General features: G+C 35.3%; 2 protein-coding genes across 2 annotated transcripts in view; one reads left to right on the forward strand and one right to left on the reverse strand.

Moving 5' to 3' along the window:
* Positions 1-3,498, reverse strand: part of LOC124365742 (regulator of nonsense transcripts 1 homolog) — a 45,426-nt gene extending 41,928 nt beyond the window's left edge. Inside the window, 1 exon segment of the mRNA XM_046821732.1 lies at positions 3,172-3,498. Within this exon segment, the coding sequence (XP_046677688.1) occupies positions 3,172-3,348 (177 nt within the window). The 5' untranslated portion in view covers positions 3,349-3,498.
* Positions 3,499-18,032: 14,534 nt separating this feature from the next.
* LOC124365744 lies at positions 18,033-20,032 on the forward strand. The gene has a single exon (XM_046821733.1). The coding sequence runs from the start codon at positions 18,169-18,171 to the stop codon at positions 19,375-19,377; it is 1,209 nt and encodes a 402-aa protein (XP_046677689.1). The 5' UTR covers positions 18,033-18,168; the 3' UTR covers positions 19,378-20,032.
* The last annotated feature ends 6,245 nt before the right edge of the window (positions 20,033-26,277 follow it).

The following is a 26,277-nucleotide window of genomic DNA, read 5'->3' on the forward strand; positions in this document are numbered from 1 at the left end:
TGTAAAACTAACTTATTTGTGCTCATTCAGGGTTTCCACTCAATCAAATTAACGGCATTTTCATCGTTTTTACGGTACAAAAATAGTGAACCAAGTCTTACGACAAGAGTCACGGCAATGACGCATGTTGATTTATTTAATCACAAGCTGTAGAGATTTTAACGGTTTGTGCATAAAATTCACAGCTTATATAAGGTTTTTCCACGGTGAACTAAATTCACGGTCGGGTGGGGACCCTGTCATTTCACAAAAGCAGTTACTTAATGCTATCCTGGCAAGCTATAAACATTGTACAATTTCTCTAAGCCAGAGTTGGTTCTATTATTCTTTAATGTTATTGTTCAATTTATATTATTAAAATCTGTAATGTATTATTCTTGTTGTTAACACGTTCACTGCGGACTCATGGGCTCAGCGCCCATTGTTTCTGAGGTGCGATCGGGACCCATCGGCGGTAACCGATCGGTCTTTTGTGTTGCTACGTAAGTCTGAGATCGGCAGCGGTGCGGTGAAGTCGATTTTTGCGTCGTAACGTGTTATGAACGACCTTTACGAGCTGTTGAGATTATCCCCCATTATCATATTGTTAGTATAATAGTGTAGTTATCCAGTGAACAATGGAAGCAGTGCCAGGGACGTCACTTGATATCCCAATAAGTGAAAGTGATCATGATACAGACATGACAGACGAGTCGAGCACTAGTGACTATGATGCTGTGCAGGCTCATCAGGATCCCCTACAGGGTGACAGACATGATCTCGATAGTGATGGTGAGGATGTAGTATATAACTATTACTATGATTGGAGTGTGAATACAATAGGTATGAGAGAAATACCTTTCACAAAAGAAAATGTGATCGTCATACCAGTGCCAGGGGACAGTCATCCAATCGATTGGTTTTCGGTGATATTTGATGAAATATTATTGGAAAATATTTGCCGGTGTCCTAATGCATACTCTTGGGAAGTGTTTGGTCTTCCTTCTTTGACTCCTAAGTCACGAATAAACAAATGGAAAGATGTAACAATTCCAGAATTAAACGTATTCATAGGTATACTATTACATATGGAAACAGTTCGCACCAATCGGTTTAACGACTACTGGAGTAAGAATCACTTTTTCAATCTCATCCTAATCTGGGATCAAATGAGCTGAGACAGGTGGTTGTTGCTTATGAGGTGCCTCCAATACTCTAAAAAAACACAAACAAATGTTCCCGCAGAGGACGCTAACAGGCTAGATAAAATAAACCTTATGATTACCAGTTTCAACAACATCATGAGTTCTATCTCTAATCCCGGGAAAGAACTTTCCATAGACGAGAGCATCATGTTGTGGCGAGGACGTTTATTTTTCCGTTAATGTATCAAAGGTAATAGGCACAAGTACGGAGTCAAGTTTTATTCATTGTGTGAGCCAGATGGTCTGTGTATTAAATATACAATCTACTCCAGGAAGGGAGGTGAGCTAAGTGGTGTTGGCTACTCCAACTAAGTGGTCAAGCACCTCATGAGACACTGATTGGGTGTGGGAACTCAATGTATATGGACAACTACTACAATAGTGTTCACCATGGTGCAGATTTGTTGAGAGTCAACTTATTGCATGGGCACGCTTAAGAGCTGACCGTAAGCATTTACCTAGAGAAGTCAAAACAGCTGTTCTGAAGAAAGATATGTTCTGAAGAGGCGGTGGCAAGATATGTAGAGGGCATAGCAGTGGGCAAATGGAGACAAAAGAACTGTGCTCTACGTCTCAACTGAGTTCGAGAATACAATGGCAGTGCCCCACAACAGAAGAGGGATTCTTAGGGAGAAACCCTTGACCATCATCCATTACAATGCCGAAACGTCTGGGATGAACAGACACGACCAGATGATGGCGTAAGTCCATTAGGTGGTACACAAAGGTGTTAGTACACATCTTGCAGATGGGTTTGGTCAACTCGTTTCAACTGTTCAAAAAGTCGAACCCTGCCTCTAAGAAGCCTCTGTACAATTTTAGGCTAGAAGTAATTCATGCTCTGCCTCTAAAGGAGCGTTTAGACATGCGACCTGTCCAGCGGAATCCAAACAGGCATGTTATGTCAAGAATTGCCAAGCTGTCCAACAAAATCTGTGTTACAAGAAAGCGATGCAGACAGTGCAAACAAGAAGGCTGCAAGACATGCATAATTTATTATTGTGCACAGTGTGAAGACAAACCAGGTCTGTGTGCGTTAGCCTCTTTTGACAAGTGGCACGCAAAAAATCACAAGAAAAATATTTTAAATATTAGTAAATGTCCTGTGTTTTAGGTCCCAGAGAATGAGCATATATTATTTCCGTTTACTTTGTAACATTGTACTACTAAAATAAATTGTATTTTATAACAAGTTTAGAGACAAAGTGTGATTTATTATCCCAAATAAAACTTGAGCTGGCTAAGTATTCATGGGGTACTACTGGGACCCATGGGTTTCACACAATGTTTTTCAATTATTACGCTTCCGATGCCATTTTATCATAACCACGCCATATGGTAACATAATTGGAAAAAAAAATTTCAGCACCTGGGTAACATTAAAAATAAGTTTCTTAGCAGTGAATGTGTTAATGTATTATAGGCCAAGGCTCGGTTACTCATAATTATTCTTACTGATATAATATTGAAGTTTGGTAATATATTACATCGTTCAGTAATAACAATTGAGTAACGAATGTAGGCCACTTATGGATGTTTTTCTTTATCCACAATATATTAAAGTGAGGTTAGGTAAGTGTTATAGGCTTAACTCGACTGAAGATTTATTAATTGTGTTGGAAATCTACAAACAGTAAATTTAATAGTATTTTCCTGTTTTATACTCTTTGCATAAAGTTTAAACAAAATAATGTAGGCAAATATGGTCAAATGTTATGGTATAAGCCTTATTTCCATTTATTGACCCAGTTTCACAGTTAATGCAGAACCAACATCAATAACAATATCGTTATGACTATAAAATTTTGATTGGCTCAACTTAAAACTTGAAAAACAAAGTTATGTTATATGCGGCTTAAGACCTATGTAGAAAAACACATGGTGGGAGCACCTATTATGGTGTTCATATACGTAGCAGATGGACGATTAAACTAGTCGGTTCAATACTTGATTTTCTGAGAGTTACTTATATATAACGATCACTAACCTGCGTTTGACTCTGGACTGTGTCTAATTGAGACGCCTGAGTTTGGCTTTGTGATGGAAGTGTAAAATCTGCGAAGTCAAATTCCGATCCTTGGGTATCGGCGCCAATCAAGTCTGCCTCTTCAGTATCTAGAAAAGTTAGCGTTTGCGAACTTGGCCCATAAGCATCAACACTCATGATGAAAAATCTTGATTACTTGTTCATAAGATTTAACCAATTTCAAAATGACTACAGTTGCATACGTGTAACCCAGACGTATGATGATTGGCACTACCACTCCGTTAACACATTTCACTTTACGGCAGCCATTTTTTCAGCCCACTGTTACGTCAGCAGACAGCCGTCGACAAGAGTATTGGTCAAATTTTAAATGTTGCACAACATACAAAGACTTGTAAAAATGTATACAATAATTTCACCAAAACTGATTTTAACATACATTAATTGTATAATAATAATAACGATACGACAACACTTTTAGTTAAATTAACATGATAGTAATGGCAAAATCAAAGATTGCCAGTGATACAAGACTAATAAAATTAGCCAGCAGACCCACGGGAGTAGTAGAGTGGTTGTATCCCAATCTGAAGACAACAAATCTTAGAAAACGCTCAGAATCTTCTCAAGCTGATTGATGTGGCCAGACTGGAAGGGACTCCAAACCACAATATTGCTCTCCATGTTACTGGTAACAAGAGAAACCTAGAGGATCTCCATAGCTTTAACACTTACACCATCCTCGGCGGCACGAAAAATTAACCCGTGACGCTCTATTACAAAAATCGTTTATTTGAATGTTTGGTATTAAGTCCGACGGCATCAATACTCCATAAGATCCCTAACAGAGTTCTCCTTAGATAAAGTTGTGCTACCAAGTATATAATAACAACAATACGGTTTTTATTTCGATAGAAGGTAATACTGACACACTTTTTTCGTTAACCATCATACAATTTGCATCACACCATTGCTCAATTTCCCGCATGTTGAGTTGAAAGCGATGACAATCCTCCACGCTATTTACAACACAAAAATCTTTATATCATCCGCGAATCGCAAGAACTTTTTCTCAATGGAATCAACAATATCATTGTAGGAAGATGTTGAACAAAATGGAGCCCATTTGGAAACCCCGAGGCACCCGAAATTTCGCATTAAAAGGCTTAGATACAGCATTGGCAAACTTGATTGCTATCTTCCTGTCAAGAGCATATGAATAGAACCATTTGAGGAGGCACCCATTAATGCCATAAAACTGCAATTATTCAAGAAAAAGTTTATGGTTGATACTGTCAAAGGCCTTCGCAAAGCCTGGTAGCCTGACGCCGGTAGTTCTTTGCAAAAGCTGAAGATATGTAACTTCCATAGAGCATGAGGTTTGCAGTAGTGGACCTTCCGGGGAGAACCCCATGCTGTTCCTTAGTAAAAACCGCCTTGAAGAAGAAAGATAACTGATCCAATACAAGGCTTTCAAAAACTTTCCCCAAGAGCTGGCTGAGTCATGATGGGTCTATAATTCTTCACGTCATTGAGACGACCAGATTTGTGAATGGGCACAACGTAACTAAACTTAAGTCTGTCAGGAAAAATTCCCAGCTTGAGGAACCTATTAAAAATCACTGTTAGCTGGGAAGAAAAAATAGCTTGGATTGTGATAGTATTGATATTATGTGTATAACTAAGCATACTAAAATCTAGTTAGAATCTTTTGTATTTCTGAGTGCAATAATATTTCAGTGCTCTGCTGACTTACTCGTCGAAGGGGTGAGATCCCCTACTTACAAATCCGAACTCTGTTGATCCAGTCTATATTTTTCTCAGAAAATGTATTACATATTAAATTTGTACAGTGAAAAATTATATTTCCTTTAATTTAAGCAAAACAAATATTAAACATATATAGAATGAAATAACATTTTAAGAATATAAAGATATATTATGGATATTAGAAAATCATACATCTCCCCCCCCTTATAAATCTATTCTTAACAGAGGTATCCTAATTCTGTTGGAGCGTTTTGGAAAGAAAATGGGAGAGGAGTGTGGATCATTGTTCCATAATTCAGGCGCTGGTTAGTTTAAATTATGTCGTAATATGAAGGAAACAGGATTTTGTTATAATAGTAATCCTCTGTACGAATAGTCCGAATTTCTATTCCGTAATTACGTAACGCATCTCTTTCCGAAATTCTACCAAAAGTCCACTTAACATTTCCCGTACGATAAGAGTAAACTTGAATTGCTTCAACAACTTTAAACTCCCTTATCGGCCTCTAAAATATAATAGTATTCTAAAACTAAATCTTTCTTGATCGGATTAAGTCTCGTGCGAAGTTTACCTTTTCGGAATAATTCTGCCGGGCATTTGTTCATAATGAAATTCTGAATATTTCTACATGATTTCAAGTGAATATCAACAGGTACATCAACCATGGCTTTCAAACTCGTTTTCACAGTTTTTACATATCTCTCGGCTTGCTCATTTGTTTATGAATGTTCTGGACTGGTTAGTTTGTATTTTATTTCATTAGATCGTAGAAATATATGACAATCTTTAGAAAAAAACGTTGTTCAATGGTAAAAACGTTGTACCTAATAATGATCAGTTACTATTGTAAGAGGACGTGTGAACCTACCAAAAATATTTCTCAATACATTGATTATATCTTTTGATATTACGCTATCGTCGGAACCATTTCTAACAGTTTGGTACACTCATCAGCAAGAACAAAAATCCACCCAGTGAATGGGTCTGTGAAGTCAACACGAATTCTATTCCAAGGTGTGTTAGAAATAAGCTGCGGATGAACATCTGTGTCTTGCTAGGTCCATCCCACTAATATTATAAATGCGAAATTTTGAATGTTTCGATATTTGGATGTTTGAAGGTTTGTCCTCGAATCACGCTGAAACTGCTATACGGATTGTGCTGAAATTTGGAACAGGTATAGCTTTTGGTCTGAATTAACATTTATAGTGCTTTTTACCACCCATAACACATTCATTTCACCAAATAAAGTCGAATTCAGATTGAAAAATTAGTTTGTTTACATTAGAATGTTATGATAAGAACAAAACGTAATAACGTTTCATAATTCAAATTAAACTGGTACTAAACAGCTGTTGACAGCTATAATTCGACAAACTTTCTGAAACATCTGTTTACATTGCTAATGAAAATAAAAAGATAATGGCGGGCGACTTATCATGCCAAAACACCGGGGGTGAATTTAAACGACCAGAACAGACCCATATTGACCGCAGCAACTTTTTAGTTGTACGATACACTTTAGTCATTGGGATAAAAAGGCTAACTCTTATTGGTACTGAAGCCATCGAAGAACTTCAATAAATTATCATGGAGTGTGGGATTGAAATAATAATCTTATAAAAACTGTATCACTTTACGACTTCAGGATCCCAAACCTGTGTTCTTTAAACTTAAATCTAAATTGGATCAAGAGATTGGAATAGCTTTGAGTGACTATCGATTATCTCTAGACTGTTTATTATGTCATAGAAAAAGAATACATAGATATATTCTCCAGTTTTTCAACAGAAAATTGCGTGCGAAGTTTCCGTATTTCCAATACGTTCTTAGGTCTTGGATAGCTGATTTGACTGTTAAAAGGGTGAGGAAGTTTCCCACTCTTGGATTTCTTTATTTCTTAATAGAAGGACTAGCAGTTCTTATGATTCCCTTCGCAGATTATGTAGGCCAAAAAGGAATTATCTTATCACATTCGAGGGAGGGACAGGGTCCCTGAAGTAAGTTCTAGGACATATTTTTTTCTTTTAATTTAGTAATGACTTGCCATTCTGAGTTATTTTATCAATCCCAAATTCTATCTGTTTGCGGATGACAATTTTCTCTTTATAAGAGCTTAGAGTGAACCTCGGAAAAAGAGAAATCTGTAATTTAATATGTAAATGTAATTTCAAAGAAATAAACTATTCCTGAATGGCAAAAACATTCAAATACTGGATTTCTACATCACCAAAAATTTAAGCGATTGGAGGAGCGTAAATTTGGTTTATAATATTAGAGATTTCATGGATTCCAAAGTTTCTTGGAGTGTTTCATTCATAACATATTGCGAGTAAAATTCCAGGACCACATTCTTGTCTGCAAGGAAATGAAATTAGGGATTAAAAAAATATACCTTTTTTAAATGTGAGATAATAGCTATCTATAGCCGTAATACCTTGGATTGGTACATGTACCCCTGGTTTATGTTGTGGCTATTTGGGGTTGGAAATGCCAATGTACTAGGCTTATTTACTCTCAACCAACAGGTCAGTCAGTTTATAAATTTTGCCTTATCTTTTAAACCGAAGAAAAAACTACATCTTTAACTAAAGGTTTTATAGCGAGTCCAAAGATTTGTTTGTATTGCTTGAGTAACATGAACAATCCGATGACCACTGGGCTAATGTTTTAAAATTTATTTTGAGTGGAAAGGCTACATATCTTGTCACTTTAAATCTGTAGCACAATCTCTCTGCGTTTGAGATTGCACAGTTGTTAACGCCATTACAACTGATTCCCGACATGGATGAATTTTGGTTTTAAAACTCTTCACAATATTTATACTCACAAAACTAGCAGAGCTACCAGCATTTATTAACATAACTGCCTTATTCCTATTCAAAGTAACATCAACTTTAGGTCTATTAGACAACTTGGAAATTGATTACGTGGGATAGCCTCCAACCAACAGACTTGTTTAGTATATTTAAATCTACAAACAGTCTTGTAGTGCCCTCTTGTATTACATTTCCTCAATTTAGCATTCCTGGAAGAACATTAAAACGTGGATGTTTGTCATACCCACAATAAAACCATTTTACCTTCTCTCTGATGTTGGTAGTAAATTTTACATTTAGCTGTGGTCATCAGTATCATATTATGGTTAATCATTCTGAAATACAACATTAACTGACGGGGATTTCCGCAACGTAATCTCAAGGGCACAAACCTGTGCCCGAAGAATCTCGTACGTATTTATCACGATTGGCTGTTCTGCCTTTATTTAATTCACATTTTTTACTTAACTTTTTTAGACAGCTAAGCTATGAATTAACTTTTACGCTAGGTTTTTGTTTTCCCGAGGCTAGTAAATACTTCATTCTTAGGTTTTTACGCAAGACTCAGAGTCTCTTTTGCATTTTCATTTTCCATACTCACTTACGTGATTGTATGCTGAAGAAACGTGATTGATAAGTAACTGATGTGTTTGATACTCTGAAGCATTGTTGATAGAACCAATGCAATTATTGAAAATTTGTAACTGGTGAGTCTACTGCCAAGTTCTACCTGACAAGTTATGTTCTACATCGAACTTGTCCGGTTTCAATAACTTTGTAACCGTGATTGAGAGAAATTTAAAGAATAATTAAGATTAATAAAATGTAATAAAACTGTCTGAACAACCTAAATGTAGGCTTTCTTCTTTTCATAATTTAAATGCATTATGCCTGCAATGCCTGTCGCCATCTTATTTTTCTTCTCTACGAATCACATGTTCGATTATTTCGTCGCTTGTCATAATCAGTACGCTTTCTTATTCCTGACCAATTAGCAACGAACTATACTAGTGGAACGCGCACTGCCCATAATCCACATGTTGTGTTTTCCGGTCGCACACAGCTGTGCGTTGCGGGTGTATCCATGGACTTGCAAGCACTTAAAGTGGGCAAGAACTCACCGAGTTGTGCGGCGATCAATGGGACGATACGGCATCACGCCTTTTCATAGTCAATAGTCAATAGTCAATTTTTTTATTGCGGAGACAAAATACATTTGTATAGCAAACGTCAAATATGTTAAAATTTGGACATACATACCACATCGAGCTCTCATTCAGACATACATTTGATCACTCATTCCACGTTCATCCATAGCCAATAATTCCCACTTCGTTCGAGAGTCAGTCTTGATATTGTGTGGTCTCCCAGTCATACTCCAGAAACTCTTTTACATTGTAAAATGCATTTGACGCTAAACAGCGTTTTAAACGAGTTTTTAACGCCTTGAGCGTCGAGGCTTTTCTTAATTCATCAGGCAATCTGTTAATAAAATGAACCCCTGCCTGTGAAGGCAAGCGTTCATAAACCACCGTCCTGTGTCTCCCAGTTCGGTAGTTGTCTCTGCCTCTAGTCCCGTACGAGTGAATGTCTCGGCCCGTAATCAAGGCACATTTAGACATACAATACAACGTTGTTTGTAAAATGTAGAGGCTAGGCAGAGTTAACAGTTGCAACCTTTTGAAAGTTGACCCGCACGACTCTCTAAACTTCAATTTTGCAATGGTGCGGATCGCTCGCTTCTGTAATTTAAACACTCTTGAAAATTGGTTCCTTGCACAAGCACCCCATAGTACCAATCCGTAAGTGAGGTGTGGATAAATCAAGCCATAATACGCCGTTATCAGAACTTGACTTGGGCAGTATTTGGCTAGAGACCTCAGAACATAAATGCCTGAGGCTAATTTTGAGCAAACGTGATCGATGTGAACATTCCATGTCAAACCTTGATCAAGGTAAATTCCAAGGAATTTTGAAGACTTCTTCTAGTATTGTATCCGCTAACATAACGCTAGGTCCATAGTCAAAGTCTACTGGGTTTAAAGTGAAATTTAAAACGTTAGATTTAGATGAATTTGAATTTAGATTGAGGCTATGAAAATGTTGGACACAATTGTTCATTCCAACAAATGCGTTTTGTTCCAAATCTGATTTCGAAGATTCGTTAAAACAAAGAGTCGTATCATCAGCATACTGCACGATTTTCCCGTGTGGCAGTGATAATTTTATGTCATTAACATAAAGCAGGAAGAGAATTGGACTGAGAATGGATCCTTGAGGAACTCCATAACTCATATTTACAGAATTTGAAATATGATTAGAAATTTGGACAACTTGAGTTCTATGACTTAGGAATGAACTAAGCCATGTGAGAGGCACGCCTCGAATGCCATGCGATTCCAGTCTGTCAAGCAGTGTAATATGGTCAACACAATCGAAAGCTTTAGATAAATCGAGAAACACACTTAAAGTGTGATTTCGACTTTCCAATCCCTCTACAATTATATCGACAAGACCCACAATTGCATCTATTGTCGATATTCCCTTTCTGAAGCCAAATTGGTCATTTGAGAGCTGATTGTGTTTATTCAGAAACTGAAGCATTCGCACTAAAAACAACTTTTCAAATAGTTTGCTTAAAATAGGCAAAATAGTGACAGGCCGATAGTTATTCATGCGTGTAGGGTCGTCTTTTTTAAAGATAGGGGATACTTTTGACATCTTCAGGAGTGAGGGAAAAACTCCCAATTGAAATGAGGAATTTATCAAGGCGGTCAGAGGCCTCACAATATGCTTCGAGCATTTTTTTATCAGCCACATTGAGTTTGAATTAAGATCATTCGATTTTTTTGCTGGGAGCTGCTGAATAATACTGACGAGTTCTTTCTCGTCGACCGGTGCCAAGCACATAGAGGCTGATGGAATTTGTCTTCTCGTGGAGTTTGCTACAGGAGCCGATGGCCGAGGGCCTTGGTCACAAGCCACAGTTGCAAAAAACTTGTTAAACTCGTTAGCCACCTCAGTTTCATCATCCAAAAGCCGATCCCCAATTTTGATCTGTGCTATTTTTGAAGGATTTGATTTATTGTTGATGATGCCCCAAATAGTTTTAGAAATGTTTTTTTAAGATATAATCGCTTTTGAGACATCATATGCTTTTGCTGCATGGATCACCTTTCTATAAATTGTTTTATATTTTCGGAAAAATGTTTTAAAATTGTCATCTTGTGTTTGTTTATAAATTTCAGAGTAAAACTTAAGTTTTTCTCTCGAGATGAGAATTCCTTTAGTGATCCATTTATTGTTTGTCATTTTTTGACCAATTTTGATGGTTCTTTTTGGACAACATAGATCTAAATAAAAGTTTAAATAACTATTAAAAGTTTCAAACTGTTGCTCAACTGGTTTGGATAAATTTAGAAAGTCCCACTTTTCTTTCGAAAGGAAAGAGTTGAGGAGAGCGAGATTTTCTGGCCTTGTGTCTCTTACGGTTTTGGAAATTTTGGGCTCCCTAATGAATTTTTTTCCACGATACAGCGCCAGTCCTATTTTGTAATCAATTCAACTATAATTACGGCCTCTTGGCCATAGTGGTCAGAAATCGCTGTATTCACCACAGACACTGCGACATTAGGAAGGTTGGAGATAACATTGTCAATAGCCGATTTTGTCGTTGCTGTCACTCTTGTTGGGGTCTTGACAAGCAACTCGAGGTCAAATGACCTTAATAAATCTGCTAATCGTTTTGTGGTTTGCTGGTTGTTGTCCAAAACGTTTATATTAAAATCACCCATCAGGATGTAGTCAAGGTGATGATTCGTCAGGTTCGTTAGTAAGGATTCTAATTTTGTAAAAAACATGTTTTCGTTGCCACTGGGAGACCTGTAGATGCCAATGACAATTAATTTTGAATTTTGGGTTTTAAGTTTAATTCCGACTGCTTCAAAATGTTTCTCGTCTGTTTCTTGAATAGGAAAGGTTTTTGAAATGAAATTTTGTTTCAAAAAAATTGCGACCCCACCTCCTTTGGAGTGATTACGACAGTACGAGTTCGCCAATTTAAAATTTGGAATTTTACATTGCTCAATGTGTTTACTGTTGAACCCGTTTTCGGTTACAACAAGTACATCTGTGTTCAGATCTTCACACATGAGCTGAAGTGCATCCAGTTTGTTAGTTGCGAATTGAGCGTTTTGGTGAAGCAGTCTCAATGAAATTTGGAATGGAACTTTTGCAATAGGTTTTTGTTTTTGTTTTGATATATTCAATTCTGCCTGTCGATCCGAAGTGGGGACCCTAAAAAAGTATGGTGTTCTGTCGATCGAGAGTAAGCCTGTCGTTGACTTGGTGTCGTTTGGAGGCTGGAAGTCTCTGGTTGATCGGAGGATCTGACGGCGGCGGCATACGTCTCATGACGTAAGGTTATTGGTCCGGAGAGGTCCATACAGGTAGGCGGCGACTGCAGCTCGGCGACAGGTTTTGGACGTCGAGTGGAAACCAGGCGTAGTTTTCTCGCAGATACAGCGATCATACCGCTGAGTACTCGTTTTCCCAACTGATTGAGATGTTGGCCGTGTTGAGTAAACAATCGTCTACCCAACATCGTCACGTCCACCATTGAAGCTCCCACCTTCTCGAGACACTCATGTAGCGTCATATTAATTCGCCTCACTTCTCTATTAATGTATGAGTCCCAATTATCTTGATGGCGATGAAACATGGAAACCACAATAACATTAGTGTGGTTGTGCCTCATAATAAAGTTCTTCATCTGGCCTACGAGAACTCTAGCAGGTCGATTATTTCTTGGAGTGATGTCTGAGAGGTCGTTGGCCCCAGCCATAATAACGATCGTGTCATCTTTTGTGAAGTTTTTTGTCATACTATGAGCATTTTCCAAGACATGGCTCAACGACGCTCCTGAGCACGCATTGATGAATACTTCACATCTCGAGGAAACTTTTTGATCTAACAGGTGAAATATATTTTTACCATGGCTGTCAGCGAAGATATGAAGTTTATGTGGTATTTCCGTGGCCTTTTCCTTATCAGACTTATTTAATGTTTGGTACTTTTGTGTTTTGTTGATATACTTATTTTGTTTATTTGTTTTCCTTTTCTTTTTCTTACTTTTTTTTTATATCCACAAAATCTTCAGTGTCCGAGATACGTCCAGACAACAACGAGAAACCGTTGCTTAAGGGCAGAGGTGAATGGAGTGACGAGCTCTCGCTAACATCAAGTAAGCTGCCGAAACACAAATCATTGTTGTTAGCAACTCTTCCTGTTCATTACGTCAAGACATCTGATATGAGCATCTCAACTAGTTTGTTTTCTTTTTATTTGTCAATGTTTGTAATGTTTGTTATTTCGTGACATGGTGAAGAGTTGCTCTGCGTACAACTGCACGTCCAGATGGACTAAATGCAGCCACATTTTTTTACAAGTAAGTTCTTACTATATTAACCATGTCAATATTTATTTGCAAATTTCAAAATAGTAATTTTCACCAATATTATTTTCTGTATTGCCAAATTATTAAATGGGTTACCCAAATAATTAAAAGTACGGTAAAACATGCTTAGCACTCAATTATTTCATCCGCGTTAATCCAAGATATCAATGTTGGTCGTTATAGCACTTATAAATGCATAAACTTATAAATCATTGCTAAATTTTATTATTTGTTAATTTGTTTGTTTTAGCTTTCCGTTGAATTATGACAATTTACTAAACAAAAACATACAGTTTTATGCAGTAAACATTTTACCGAACATGATTACCATTTAATTTTGCCTGACACACTAAGAAAATGTCTCAAAAATGAAGCTGTTCCAACAATTTTTTATTTTCCATCTCATACGCCATTGGAGAAACGAAGGAGGATTATTGTCAGAAAGAAGGCATCCATTGAGCTACCTAATGCTAAGTGTGATTTGGATTTGTCTTTGGATGATGAAATTGAGAGTGCCATGTATATCATGGAAAATTATGATAGTTCTAATTTTAAGGATGATATTTTATACTATATTTGTGGCGTCATTGTAAGACGTATTGAAAAATGTATTAAATGTAACGATTGTAGTTCTGTACTCCATGCCAATGATTCTGATCTTATAACACATTAACCTTTTATTTATTTTAAATCTCAGGGTAAATTAAGTAGATAAAGTTAAGTAGATATATATTGAAAATTGTAAAATATTGTTATTTGCTTAAGTTATCTCAAACAAATGCGACCACTTCTGAATTGGCATTGAGAGTTTTTAACCAGTTTACTGGTAGTGTTTTCAAGGGGCATTTAACTTATGACGAATTGGCTGGAAGCCACGAGTTGTTTTTAATTAAAACTGTGACTAATTTATTTTTTTTAATAATATCTCATCACATCGCAAAACTTTTGACATTAAAAAATCCAACCTAGGAATAAGGCAAAAATTTGTAAAAATATTTTTTTTCTAACACGTAGATTAAGTATGTCATGTTTGTACATTTTACGTAGTTCACTGTGAAATAAAATACTGTCAATAAAAAGTTGTTTTTTTCGCCTGGGAAATATTTTAATGTTACAGACATTTTCGTTTCCGACTTTATAAGTAAAATACCAAGTCAAAATCTCAGTTATTTTGATATTGTACAAAAATCTGTTTTTAACTAAAAAATAGAAAAAAATTTTAACTAAAAATCTGTGAAAACAGAAGAGGCACACATGGGGCACGGCAGGGGCATGGCAGGCTATGTGTAAATCGTGAATTTGCCGTCTCATGTAAACTAAATGGAAAATACGAAATAACACCTTTAAGCAACGAACTTCGCGAAATGCATTAACTAGTGAACAAACGACATCTTCTAGATTTGCGTCTTTAATGACTGGATCATACTGTCTTCGTTTGACAAAAGTGTGTAAAGCAAAGGTTTTTTATAGTGTATTTTGACTGTATGAATGACATTCTGGTCCATAGAATGTAGAAGAAGTGTAAAGTGTGGCGGTAAAACATGATGACCTGGATAATTATTAACAATATGCAGAGCTTTTTGAGGTAGTTTAATTTTTTAAAGAACAGTTTTCACTGATGGCACCTATATTTAATGAAATTACAACATTCCCCATTCCTTGGACAGTAAATGAATCATCCCGTCCCTTGCGTGTGTTTTTGTAATCAACTGGCAGGTAGGAATTTTTAAAGACTCTTGGGTTTTTTTATGTACCGATCACCAATAATTTCAATTTATGTGTGCCACTTGCGTTCGAACAGGGCATAAATGTTATTCTGTCCTTGGCTGGTTTTCGTCCTGGAGCTCTTGCTTCAGCACAGCTTAGGCAAAAGCCGGTAAAATAAACCACTCTCACCTGAGTTATAGACTTGATCGAGAGTTAGGAATAGTTTCTCAATGGTTTGGTAAAACTTTTCCTTGAATGTTTCGACTGCTGCAACATCACATGATAGTTTTTCGCCCGTCGTACTTAACAATCGAATCCCGAAAAGCTTTTTGAATTTTTCTAACCATCCTTCACTTGCTTTGAGGTTGGTTTACCCCATTATTTATCACAGCACACATTTGCCTTTCTTTAAGAATTTCCCCTGAAATCGATGTAGACAATACCAAGCATTTAGGCTCTCCTCAACCTGAGAAAATTCACCTTTTTCAATCTTTTCCTGGTAATTTACACATTGTGACTGCTTTCTCAGAAACCTTTTCACTGTTCTTCCGTATGTCATGTATCATTTCGGGAACGACACCATATTCATTAGCGAGGTTAGCAAACTTATCTCCTTAATGAAGTCTCTTTAAAATCTCGTTCTTCTGAATCAGAGTTTCAGGTTCTAGTTTACACTGAGGCATTTTTCACTTACTGTCTTGAAATATAAATTAAGCGCAAACTACAACACTAAGCAGAGTAGCAATGACACAGATGGCACTGGCACTGTTAACGTGAACAGCGGGTAAATCACGAGACAATCGTAGTGATGGGAGAATTGAACAGTATTTGAATACAGCCCGGGTATTCACATATTCGAATACCTCAAAATTCGAATATTTTTGAAATGAATACAATTTCTCTGGAAGAATCGAATTCAAGCCTAGAGTATTCATTCCTTTGGACTAATAGAAATCAAATAAAAAATTAAAGAACTGGCTGTATTCATATTCGTATACAAGTATTTATTGAAGGGTTATATCAAATAATTAAGAAAATATTCATAATTTGGAATAAGTAATTAAAAGTTTTCAAACTTGACAAAATGTATAATTGTACAAATATTCAAATAATAAATAAATTTGTAAACAAAGAACAAAATTAATGTTTATTTCATGTTGTTGTGTTCAAACAAAATATGATTGAGGTTTTTGGCTTCAATCTATTTCTACGATCATTGGTGATAAAACCTGCAGCAGAAAAGAATCTTTCAGACGGGACTAAAGTAGCAAGTAAACAAATATAATTTTTCTGAAGTTCAAAAACCATAGGTATATCATTTTTGAAGGGGGGAAAACGGCAAAGAATTTTACCACCTTTTTGACAGGCAATCCCAAATAACCAAGAAACAATGGATTACGGGAAGGAAGTAAGTAAGACAAGTATAAACTTGTCTGTTAGAAATACTCAACCCAGAGAAAGTATTCGAATACCTGTATTCGAATACAAGGGTGCTTTTGAATACGTTACATTCGGTTCTTTTAAGTATTCGATTCTCCCAACACGTGGCAACTGAGTGATCGTAGGTTGTTTGTTAATACAGTTTTCAGTAACGTGTCTCAACTTGAATCTCCCATTCCGTGTCTGTCAAAATACACTGGATTACTGGAGTGCCGAACTGACGTAGTGCCGGATTGTAGAGGGTCTAGTGTACTGCACGTAGTTTTACGACATCGATCTATATTTCGTTTTCAACTAATATCCTATCGTTTGAATTTAAAATTTAAGTTCAATAGTGATATCGCCATATAAAAGAAAAATGATCAATTGAAAATACCGTAACATGGAGATTATCGATTTGGGATTGTTGGGTTTCAGGTGTAGATACCACTTTGATGAAACGCCTGAAAATAAATGATGCAGACAAAACACATACGTGTATGTGTTAATACTGGCAACGAATAATTGAAGGCTTCATTTTCTAGGTGCTTGTGAGATCCCGTACAATCAGTAACATTTTTTTGTTTTATCTAATATTTCTGTTATTAAATGCTTTTTTACTAATCGTAAGGTAATAAATACAATATATCAATTCTGAGCGACATTTTAAGGGCTTTATACGTTACTAATAATTTAAAATGTATATATGGCATGAGATAAAATATTGATTCGCAAATATTATCAAATTGGTGATACTTATTCATATGTTTTATTTTTGTTTTAAGATTCTCTGGCTGGGGATACTTAGGTTTTACATGTTATAATCTGTACCTGACTTCTTAAAATAAACAGATAACATTTTACTTAAATGTTATTCTAAATTAAATTTTGCGTTTCATTTTTAAAATTATTAAAACTACATATTTTATCCGTATTAGCCACTATTTAGTTATTTAGTTTGTAGTTTTGTATATTATATGAAACATTGTGCCAAACTTGGTTAGATAAAACAATTATTTTCTGGAAATAATATATTTTTTACATTTGTTGTAGGCCTACTAAATATATTTAATTTTAGTTAGGCACTAGTTACAATCTTTACAATATTATAATTTATTTTTGTTAATATTAATTAATATTACAGTTTTCTTGATTTAAAATTGATTTGCAAATGTTGCTAGTACCTCTTTGAAGAGTATTAAATCAACTTCTCTTTTAATGAAATATATCGCAGTAGAACATATTAGAGTAAAAAATCCATGTTGCATTACAAAAGGCTGTGTACATAAGATGGAAGATTCCAAAATTCACAACATCGTGATAAGCTTGTTGTAGATATGCATTGACTGTCAATCTAGTATGAACAGAATCCTTGACATATCCTGTGCCCAATTATTTTATCATCATTACTTGTATTGAAAACCATTAACGTTTACTGTGTATTTAATATATTCATAGACAAATTGTGATTTCCAGTTAGAAATAGCCAATACGAATATATTATTGTTCCAGTTTTCCGATCATGTATAACTTTTATCATCGTGATTGGAGTAATTTAAAGCATTATATACTTATCTCAGTGATTTCTACTGTCTATACATGTCGTAGTAAGTAAACCACTTAAGTTTTCATCAAGAGATAATAGTTTTGCGATAAGAGCTACCGAGCAATAAAGGTTAGATAACATAACCTCTTCTCAACTAGTTTAGGTTGGTAGTACTGTGCTAGAATCGAATCCACTGCTCATTTGATCTTAGTGACGGTGCCGCTCGATTGTTTGTAGTGCCGGGTTGAGTAGTGTTTCGTCGTTTAAAATAATTGATGAAATGGCTCACAAATTACTGACAGACAAAATACTGCCGCTAGTTTTTAACAAAGGCGAATCAAAGTTCGTGGCGTGCAAGTTAGATTTAAATTCGGTCGGGGAGGACCAAATGCAGTCTAGTGTGGTATTTCTGACAGCAGTTGTAACCAACGGAGATGAGAGGAAAGAGATTCCCTTAGTTGTTAAATTCGAACCGACTAACGAAACGGTCAGAACCTACCTTCGTACCGATGTGCAATTTTATGTAGAAGTGTTACTTTATGAACAGTTCTTACCACTGTTGAACAGACAAAACATAGTTCAGGAATGTTTCGCGAAGTTTTATCACGGTGTTGGATCTGACAAAAATAAAGTTGTGGTTCTTGAGGACCTGAGGCCAAGAGGATATAGACTTGCTAAAGAGAAGGCATTCATGGATTACGATCATTTGGCTCTGGCTATGGCCAAGTTGGGGAAATTCCATGCGTTGTCATTCGCTGCCAAGAACGACACCCCAAATGAATTTTTTAACTTGGTCAAGAGTCTAAAAGAATCGTCCTGGGTAGAAGACAACCCTTTCTACTACGTGATCAAGTCCTGCGTCCACAGAGCAGTAGACCCTATTATAAAGAAAGGAAAACACGTAGAGGTCCTGAAAAGGTTCTTAGATCGTATCGATGACAGCGTTTGTAACTTCATGTTGGACCTGGTGACGTCAGAGGAACCGTTGGCTGTCCTCTGTCACGGAGACTTTTGCAGGAACAATATCCTTTTCAAGTACACCGAAGGAAAACCAACTAATGTGAAGTTCTTTGATGTCGCCACGGCCAGATACTCCTCTACAATGATTGACATATCGTTCTTCCTCCTCCTGAACAGTTCACCTCAAGTTCGACAAGCCCACTTGGAAGATCTCCTGACGATATACCACCAAGCTCTCTCCACCGCCGTACCCGGGACCACAGTCCCCTCGTTGGAAGACATCAAGGAAGAATTCTCCAAGAAGGCCCTCTACGGTTTCATGCACTGCTCGTTCTTCCTGCCGATTATGTATTTCGACGAAAATCCTTTCTCCGACCTCGACTCCATCTGCGAATCTGAAGAGGAGATGGCACAGGGTCACTTAGCAGTGGGGGGCGATGCTGGGACGAAACTCCTGTCTGATATGGTCGAGGAGTTGGTCGAAAGAGGGTGCTTGTCTATGCAACACAGTTTTCTGCAAAGTAGGTAGAACTTGGGATGTAAAACAATTTTAGTTCGTGGAGGTCTACATAATAACAATTCGAACATATTCATGTCAGCACTGATTTTATTAACGAGTATATGGCATGCTTATTAACGCTTTTAGAAAACAGATAAAGAATCTAACCAAAAAGTTAAATTTACAATTTTAATTGGCGTATAGGCTACACTCATATAAGCATGTTTATCCGCACTGGACCTACCCGATCTAGGCTTTCGTTCCTGTTTTAGAATTGGATGTAAATAAGCGAAGCAAACATGTTATTACATAATCAGAATATTTCTTATTTGGCGGTAAAGAAAATGGAAATAAGTAAGCCATTCATTGAAAGTACGGTTAGTTTTATTAAATGCAGAATTAATCTCATTGTAGCCTACAGTTGTCGTGACATTTCATTATTTTTCGTTTCTAAAGTTCGGAAGGGAAGATGAACAATTCCATGTAATATTGAACTCGTCTACTGTATACACAAAGTAAACTTTCTTATATAAATGCAATTGAATTTAATTTTCTTTAAAAAAATTAAACTGTTTTATATCTAAACAACATGGTTATAGCCACTGAAAACGATTTCTGGCATTTTCATATAGAGATTATTCCATTTTATTTGGGAACAGATTCAAATAAAGTTATATTAACTGTTTCCTTCTTATTCTTCTTGTGCCTGTTTCCTTTAAAATAAATGTCCTATTTTTATACGAAATAAATTCAAAGTTATGAGTAAAATAAAAAAGAAACATATTCCTATTTTAAGCTATTGTTCACAATAAAAGCTTACTTTAAATCTGAATAGTGTTAATAGTTCGAATAAATCTATAAATAGAGATAATTTAAAATTAAAATGTGTTCCTAAATCATTAAAATAAAAATGTCATTCCAAGGACGTAGCCAGCGAGGGGGGTCCAAGCGGTCCGGACCCCCTCCCCAAAGTTTAAAATTACCTTTTTTAGTAAACTATTATTATTATTTAAATAATTCAGTATTACTGACATGCACTGCTGAAAGATCGTTCTCAACAAAAAAACGGGTCAAGAACTTTTTAAGGAACAAAATGGAGACTTACTCTCTGTCCACTAAGGGAAAATATAAGTTGTACCCCCCATTTTTTTCCTGGTTACGTTCTTGGTTCCAACGCACGGTTACCGATGCAGTAAACATGTGCACAGTAAACAGTTAAAAGCTTAGGCTACATCTATATTATTTTTGGTAGATTGTTACGGGTCAAAATGTTAGTAATAAGCAAAACAGTTGTATTCTCAAATTTTTGTGGATTTAGCAACTTTTATTATTCACTAAAATGTAATAATATTATTAGTTTTTACGGTATTAAGCTTCAAAAACTTCAACCGTCCGCCATTTAAAACGTGACATGACTAAAAAATATTAATTTATGACTGCAAGCAAAATAATTTTGCCTAATTTTAAAGGTTTTATCTTTTCTTGTTTCTTCAATAAATACAATTAGAATGCTAAAAATTACATACTTGCAGACGGACGGTAAACTAAGTATTTCGGACTTTTTTATGTTACTTTTTTGTTGCTCCTAGCACAAAGAACAAATTTCCAAAACATTTCCGGGAAGTTCTTAAACACCCTGTATAATTTCATAGTCACGTTTGAAACTTAAATAATTGTGCTTACTCGAATTATTGTTAGGTTTTAAAATCTGTTGGTAAATACTGAGATGATAAGCCTTATCAGTAGTAGATAAACAAGCAACCACGAATAACAAGTTGTACAATTATTTACTTGCACTCTGAGTTAGAGGAGAGAACGTGACAAATCAGTCAATATCGCTCCAGGACCAGCTGTTTTTTTTTTTTTTTTTTTTTTTTTCTCTCTCTTTTAAGCCTCAGCTTTAAGCTATGCTGGCTTCGATGTACACTGGTTTATTATTACACTGATATTTATTAGCAAAGTACTCTGATTTATTACACTGGTATTTATTTGCAAAGTACTCTAATCGTGTCTATGCCTGATTGGACCTCCCCGGGATTTGAACCCGTGATCTCTCAGTTAGAGAGCCGAGACTATATCCATTAGTCTACGGAGGAGGACATGGACCAGATGTTGATGAGTACCAAGGTCAAGGTCGCATCCGCCCACCACAGAGCTGCCAACTATGAACATCGAAAGAAAATATTGCACAATCCTCTGGCTGCAAGTTAAATTATTCTTTTCGTCTCGAATTAACTAATACACACTATTCGAATTAAATCAAAATGATAACACAAATTCCAATAGCGTACATGAAAATATTTCTTTTCCAACTGAAAAGAGGATTGAAATTTGCATTTTAAAAACTTGCATCTTGCATAATCATATCCTTTTAGTAAAAATGCAAACTCAGATCTAGATTTAAAAGAGTTGTGTGCACTCTCAAGTGTAAAACTATACATGCCTACTAACTTCAACAAGAAAATTGTCTGTCCTTGGTAATAAAAGAATATTTTATTTAAATACATTTTTTTTTAAATTCTAAACCCGATATTACTTAAAATATCTATTAATTGAAAATATTATTTAAACATTGTGTTTATAATTTTAGTAAAGCTTATTTAAACGAACTGTTAATACAGACATCTTATAATTATTAAAACCAATGATTACTGAACAACAGTTCATTAATTAATACCAGTATGGAGATAAAAATAATATAATGTACTGAAAAAAAAAACTCTACTACAACAAATTAGTACAATGTCCATGTAAAAACGAAATTTCATGCACAATCTAAAGCGTACATATGATATTTTTCTTGAAATGTATACACATGACACATTCACGTTTCACATCATTGAGTTACGTTTCATAGCAGTGTTTAAATAATAAAAGTTTCCCTGAGAGGAAGAGGGTACTTATTTATATGCCTGAACTTAGTTTGTTTTTTGAAGTGAAAACTTCTTTAGGCGCGTTGAGCGTTTTGGTAGAGGGTAATCCTCGGTTCGCGTCACCGACATGCTAATGATACTAACCTGCATGAAAAAGTCAGTCTCGCTGTGTTTTTTAACCGTAGACTTGGCCGCGGACTACTAACCTGCATGAAAAAGTCAGTCTCGCTGTGTTAAAACTGTCCCGGCGGAATATGAAAACAGACTGCGAAAATCAGTCACCTTTACAGCTTCCTCTCGCGATTTAAAAGTGAAGCCAATGTCGTACAATTCTGTAAGATGCGTCAAATTAAAGCTCTTAATATTGGCAATCTATTGGTTACATTTTTAAGTATTAAAAAAATTTCGAAATAATTTTGATTATTGTTTACATTTTACATAGCGTTTACAATGACAAGAAAAAAGTAGTAAGCGAGGATTTTTTTTTATTTTTTGGTCAGACAAAATTTGTCAGCGAGAAAGTTGTGTGAAAATAGATGAATATTTTTTTTGTAATTTATCATTTTTTTATTGGAAGTTTAGTTTAGCCTGCAGTAGCGTATGAAGTGATGAGTGAACGTTTCTGCCGGAACTGTAGTTGGCGCATTGGCTCACTGATACCGTATTAACTCAATAAATTAGTTTATTGTGCAATAAAAATACCTTTACGAAAGAACCAAGTTAATTTAACTAATTTATTAGTTTTAAAAATATTGTGGGTTTAATTGTTATTGCAATTATATACTTTATCCGTAAGTAAAGTTAAATTGACCACGTGGGAAGTTCAAAAGTGAGTATGAAACATATTAATATTTTTATACAGATAAATGAATAATGAAAACAACGAATATATTTTTTAAACATTTTTAATATTTGTACGAATATTTGTATTTAAAATTTAGCATTATTCATTTTAATTATGTTTTTAATATTTAACCTCTTCATCATGAAATGAGTATTATTACGGTATAAGATTTATCTTACTAGCGTGGTAAAATAGATTTCTAGTTATTTGATAATATTTTTTCGTGGATTTTAAAATTGGAAAATTAAAAACGCGTCACATTTACAATTACAGATGTACTGCTACTATAACGTATTGTTAATTACTCTCAACTTAATAGTTCCGTTTTCACTTCTATCGGCAGTCCCACGACTGCTACTGTTTTTTTTATTCTGATATTTCCTCATTGCCATCATGGTTAATCATACGACTAATTCAAAAATATTCGCTAACGCTCAGCCAAATCCCATGAAGGGACATGCACCATCATCACACTCAGTGTTGCCTTTATAGGAATGAAGCTTCATGCAAAATTACAACTCTATGGATCAATTCGTTTATAAGGTATCGTGCCGATAGACAGACAGACAGAGATGCAACTTTACAGTCCATCGCGCGATAGGCTTCACTAACGCTCATTCAATTATTTATTTCGGTATATTGATGCACGCAAGTAAGTACTAATCTACTAAACTAACCTAAAATATATCGTAGTATTAAAATGTGTGTAATATTTTAGTTTATTATTTGGCAATCGAGGCATGACTAATACACAAAAAAAAAATTTCCCCACATTAAATGACTATAATTTAACGTATGGTGAACCAGAATATTGTTATTCTTTTTTTGTATTCAGAATGCTATCTGAAGAAAGAGATGTGATTTTAATGTAGCAATAATATTTTCGAACCCCAAAATGAATGACACCATCTTAAATACTAGATTTCCTGTCCCTCAGAAAAATCTATGACTTGGTACTGTAATACCCACATCCATTATTTTGTGTAGATTAGTAATAAACATAGTGTAGCACAAAAAAAATACTGCAATATATTTTTAATCCGTTTTATTGGATTAGTGATCATTTCAATGCCTCATTATACACCGGACATAATATCAATTTAATAGTACAGAAATAAATAATACAATACTGTTGAACGAGAACACTAGTTGGTTTTGTTTGGTCCATTGAGTGTTGGATTTATATAAGTGTAATATTTTGTAGATCATCTACATAGAGTTGAAAGAGCCAATGACTGAAAAATAGTTTCAGTTAGTGTTGGAAATTAGGTTGAAAATAGTTGTCGAGTTTGAAATTTAAACTCAGAGTTTATTACGCGTTTTTACGAGATAATACTTGATTTGAAGTTTGTTTTGGACGATGGAAGGATTGTGAATGAAACTGGATTTTCCGGATATTTGCCTTCGTTCAGTGATAAAAAAAATCAATAACACTACGTTTCGAGATCTGCAATCTGATCTCTTCGTCAGGTAAATAACTAACCTAACACATAATTACAAACTAGATTACAATATTTATGCGTGTCACAACGCTCTGGCATGATTTGTTTATTTTAACCTAGTTTGTAATATTGTGTGTTAGGTTAGTTATTTATCTGAAGAAGAGATCAGATTGCAGATCTAGTGTTACTGATTTTTTAATACTGAACGATGGCAAATGTCCGGAAAAATCCTGTTTCCTTCATAATAATAGGGTTGGATTCACTAGATTTCTCCAGCTTGTATCATCATATCACAGGTGCGTTTGTTTCGCTTTGGTTAAAATGAACGAAATTTAAATCCCCAAACGAACAAGACAGTGAACTTGCCGTTCTAAAATTAAAAGCAACTAGGAATTGTTTTCAGTGAATTATTATTATTGAAATTCGCCTTAATTTCTGAAAGCCTGAAATTGTTGAGCGACAAATGATAATTCGTGTTGAGGGTGTGGAGAAGATGGTCGAGGATTCTGACAAGCATGATGTGGTATTGTTATGTAAAGAGGCACTCAAGGTCTGTACACTTAACTTTGCTCAGTCATTCCTTCTGTACCTGACGAGTGTTTATCACGTCTGCTATCATTTCTGGCAACTAGTGTTTAAGATAAAATCTGGATGTATTCCAAGAATGTCTGTGCTCCTAAGAATTTAGCCTCGGAATTTATGTAACCTAATGGTGCAATACTGTGTAAGGATGCTGCTAATTAAAGTGACGCAATCAATTTTATATCGGGAAACTATTTTGTTATTTCCAATTCATAGCTCTTTGAAATAACTTCCCTGAAGACAGAAAAGGTAGAGAAATTGCAGAACTACAAAACAGGAAATTTAACTTCAAATTGAAAATATAAAATTTTTGCAATATGCACATGAGTAACAGCTTTGGGGAGTGACACGTTTTTAATTAGTTTATGACTTAAGGAATTAAAAAATAAAATATGATATTCAAGAAAATTAAACGGTTAGTATTTTTTTCTTACATATATACTTTTGTTTTTTTTTAACGTTCGTATCTCCACCTTCAAACCGAATTTCTTAGGGCCAGATTATAGGATGCACCAAACTTCTTCTTCAAATTCTCACCATTCTCACCAACATCTCACCAGCAATAATTAAAATGTTATGTTTTTCTTTTTATAAGGAATGGTATTTCAAAGAACTCTGACCAATTGTCTTTACAATACAAAAAAAGTATTCTCACCAAAAACTAATTTCTTTGACATTTTTATAAAGTCTCTAAGTGTGCTAACCTTTCTCATTTTGATCTCTGAATTAACGAAAAAAAAAAAAAATACTATAACTATGTAAATTAACATAAATCACATCGGAGGTATATTTAGTAGGTAGAAACAAACCAACACAACGTGGTGTCGAAGGTCCTGATAGAATATAACGGGAGAGTTGTCCCACATAACACGGACGGACTCTTTGACCTCTTGACCTCAAAATTAATAGCGATCTTCCTTACACCAAAAGCAATCTATGTCCCAAGTAGCACGTGTCTAGGATCTTTCTATCAAGTGTTATTGCATAGACGGGTGACATACAGACTGCACTTTAACAGTTTGATCCTAAAATTAATACTGTTATTCCTGGATCAAGAGGGACCTATGTACTAAGTTTCAAGTCTCTAGGGCGGGCACTTCTTTCAACATTTATCGCACAGACGGACGGACAACGCTACAATGTCAATAAGAACCTATTTATTGCGTACACTGTTACTAGTAATTATTGT

Source organism: Homalodisca vitripennis, chromosome 7 (genome assembly GCF_021130785.1).
Source record: "Homalodisca vitripennis isolate AUS2020 chromosome 7, UT_GWSS_2.1, whole genome shotgun sequence".
Classification (NCBI taxonomy): domain Eukaryota; kingdom Metazoa; phylum Arthropoda; class Insecta; order Hemiptera; family Cicadellidae; genus Homalodisca; species Homalodisca vitripennis.

Coding starts and splice junctions, on each gene's coding strand:
- LOC124365744 (XM_046821733.1), top strand. CDS start 18,169: ATGGCTCACAAATTACTGACAGACAAAATACTGCCGCTAGTTTTTAAC.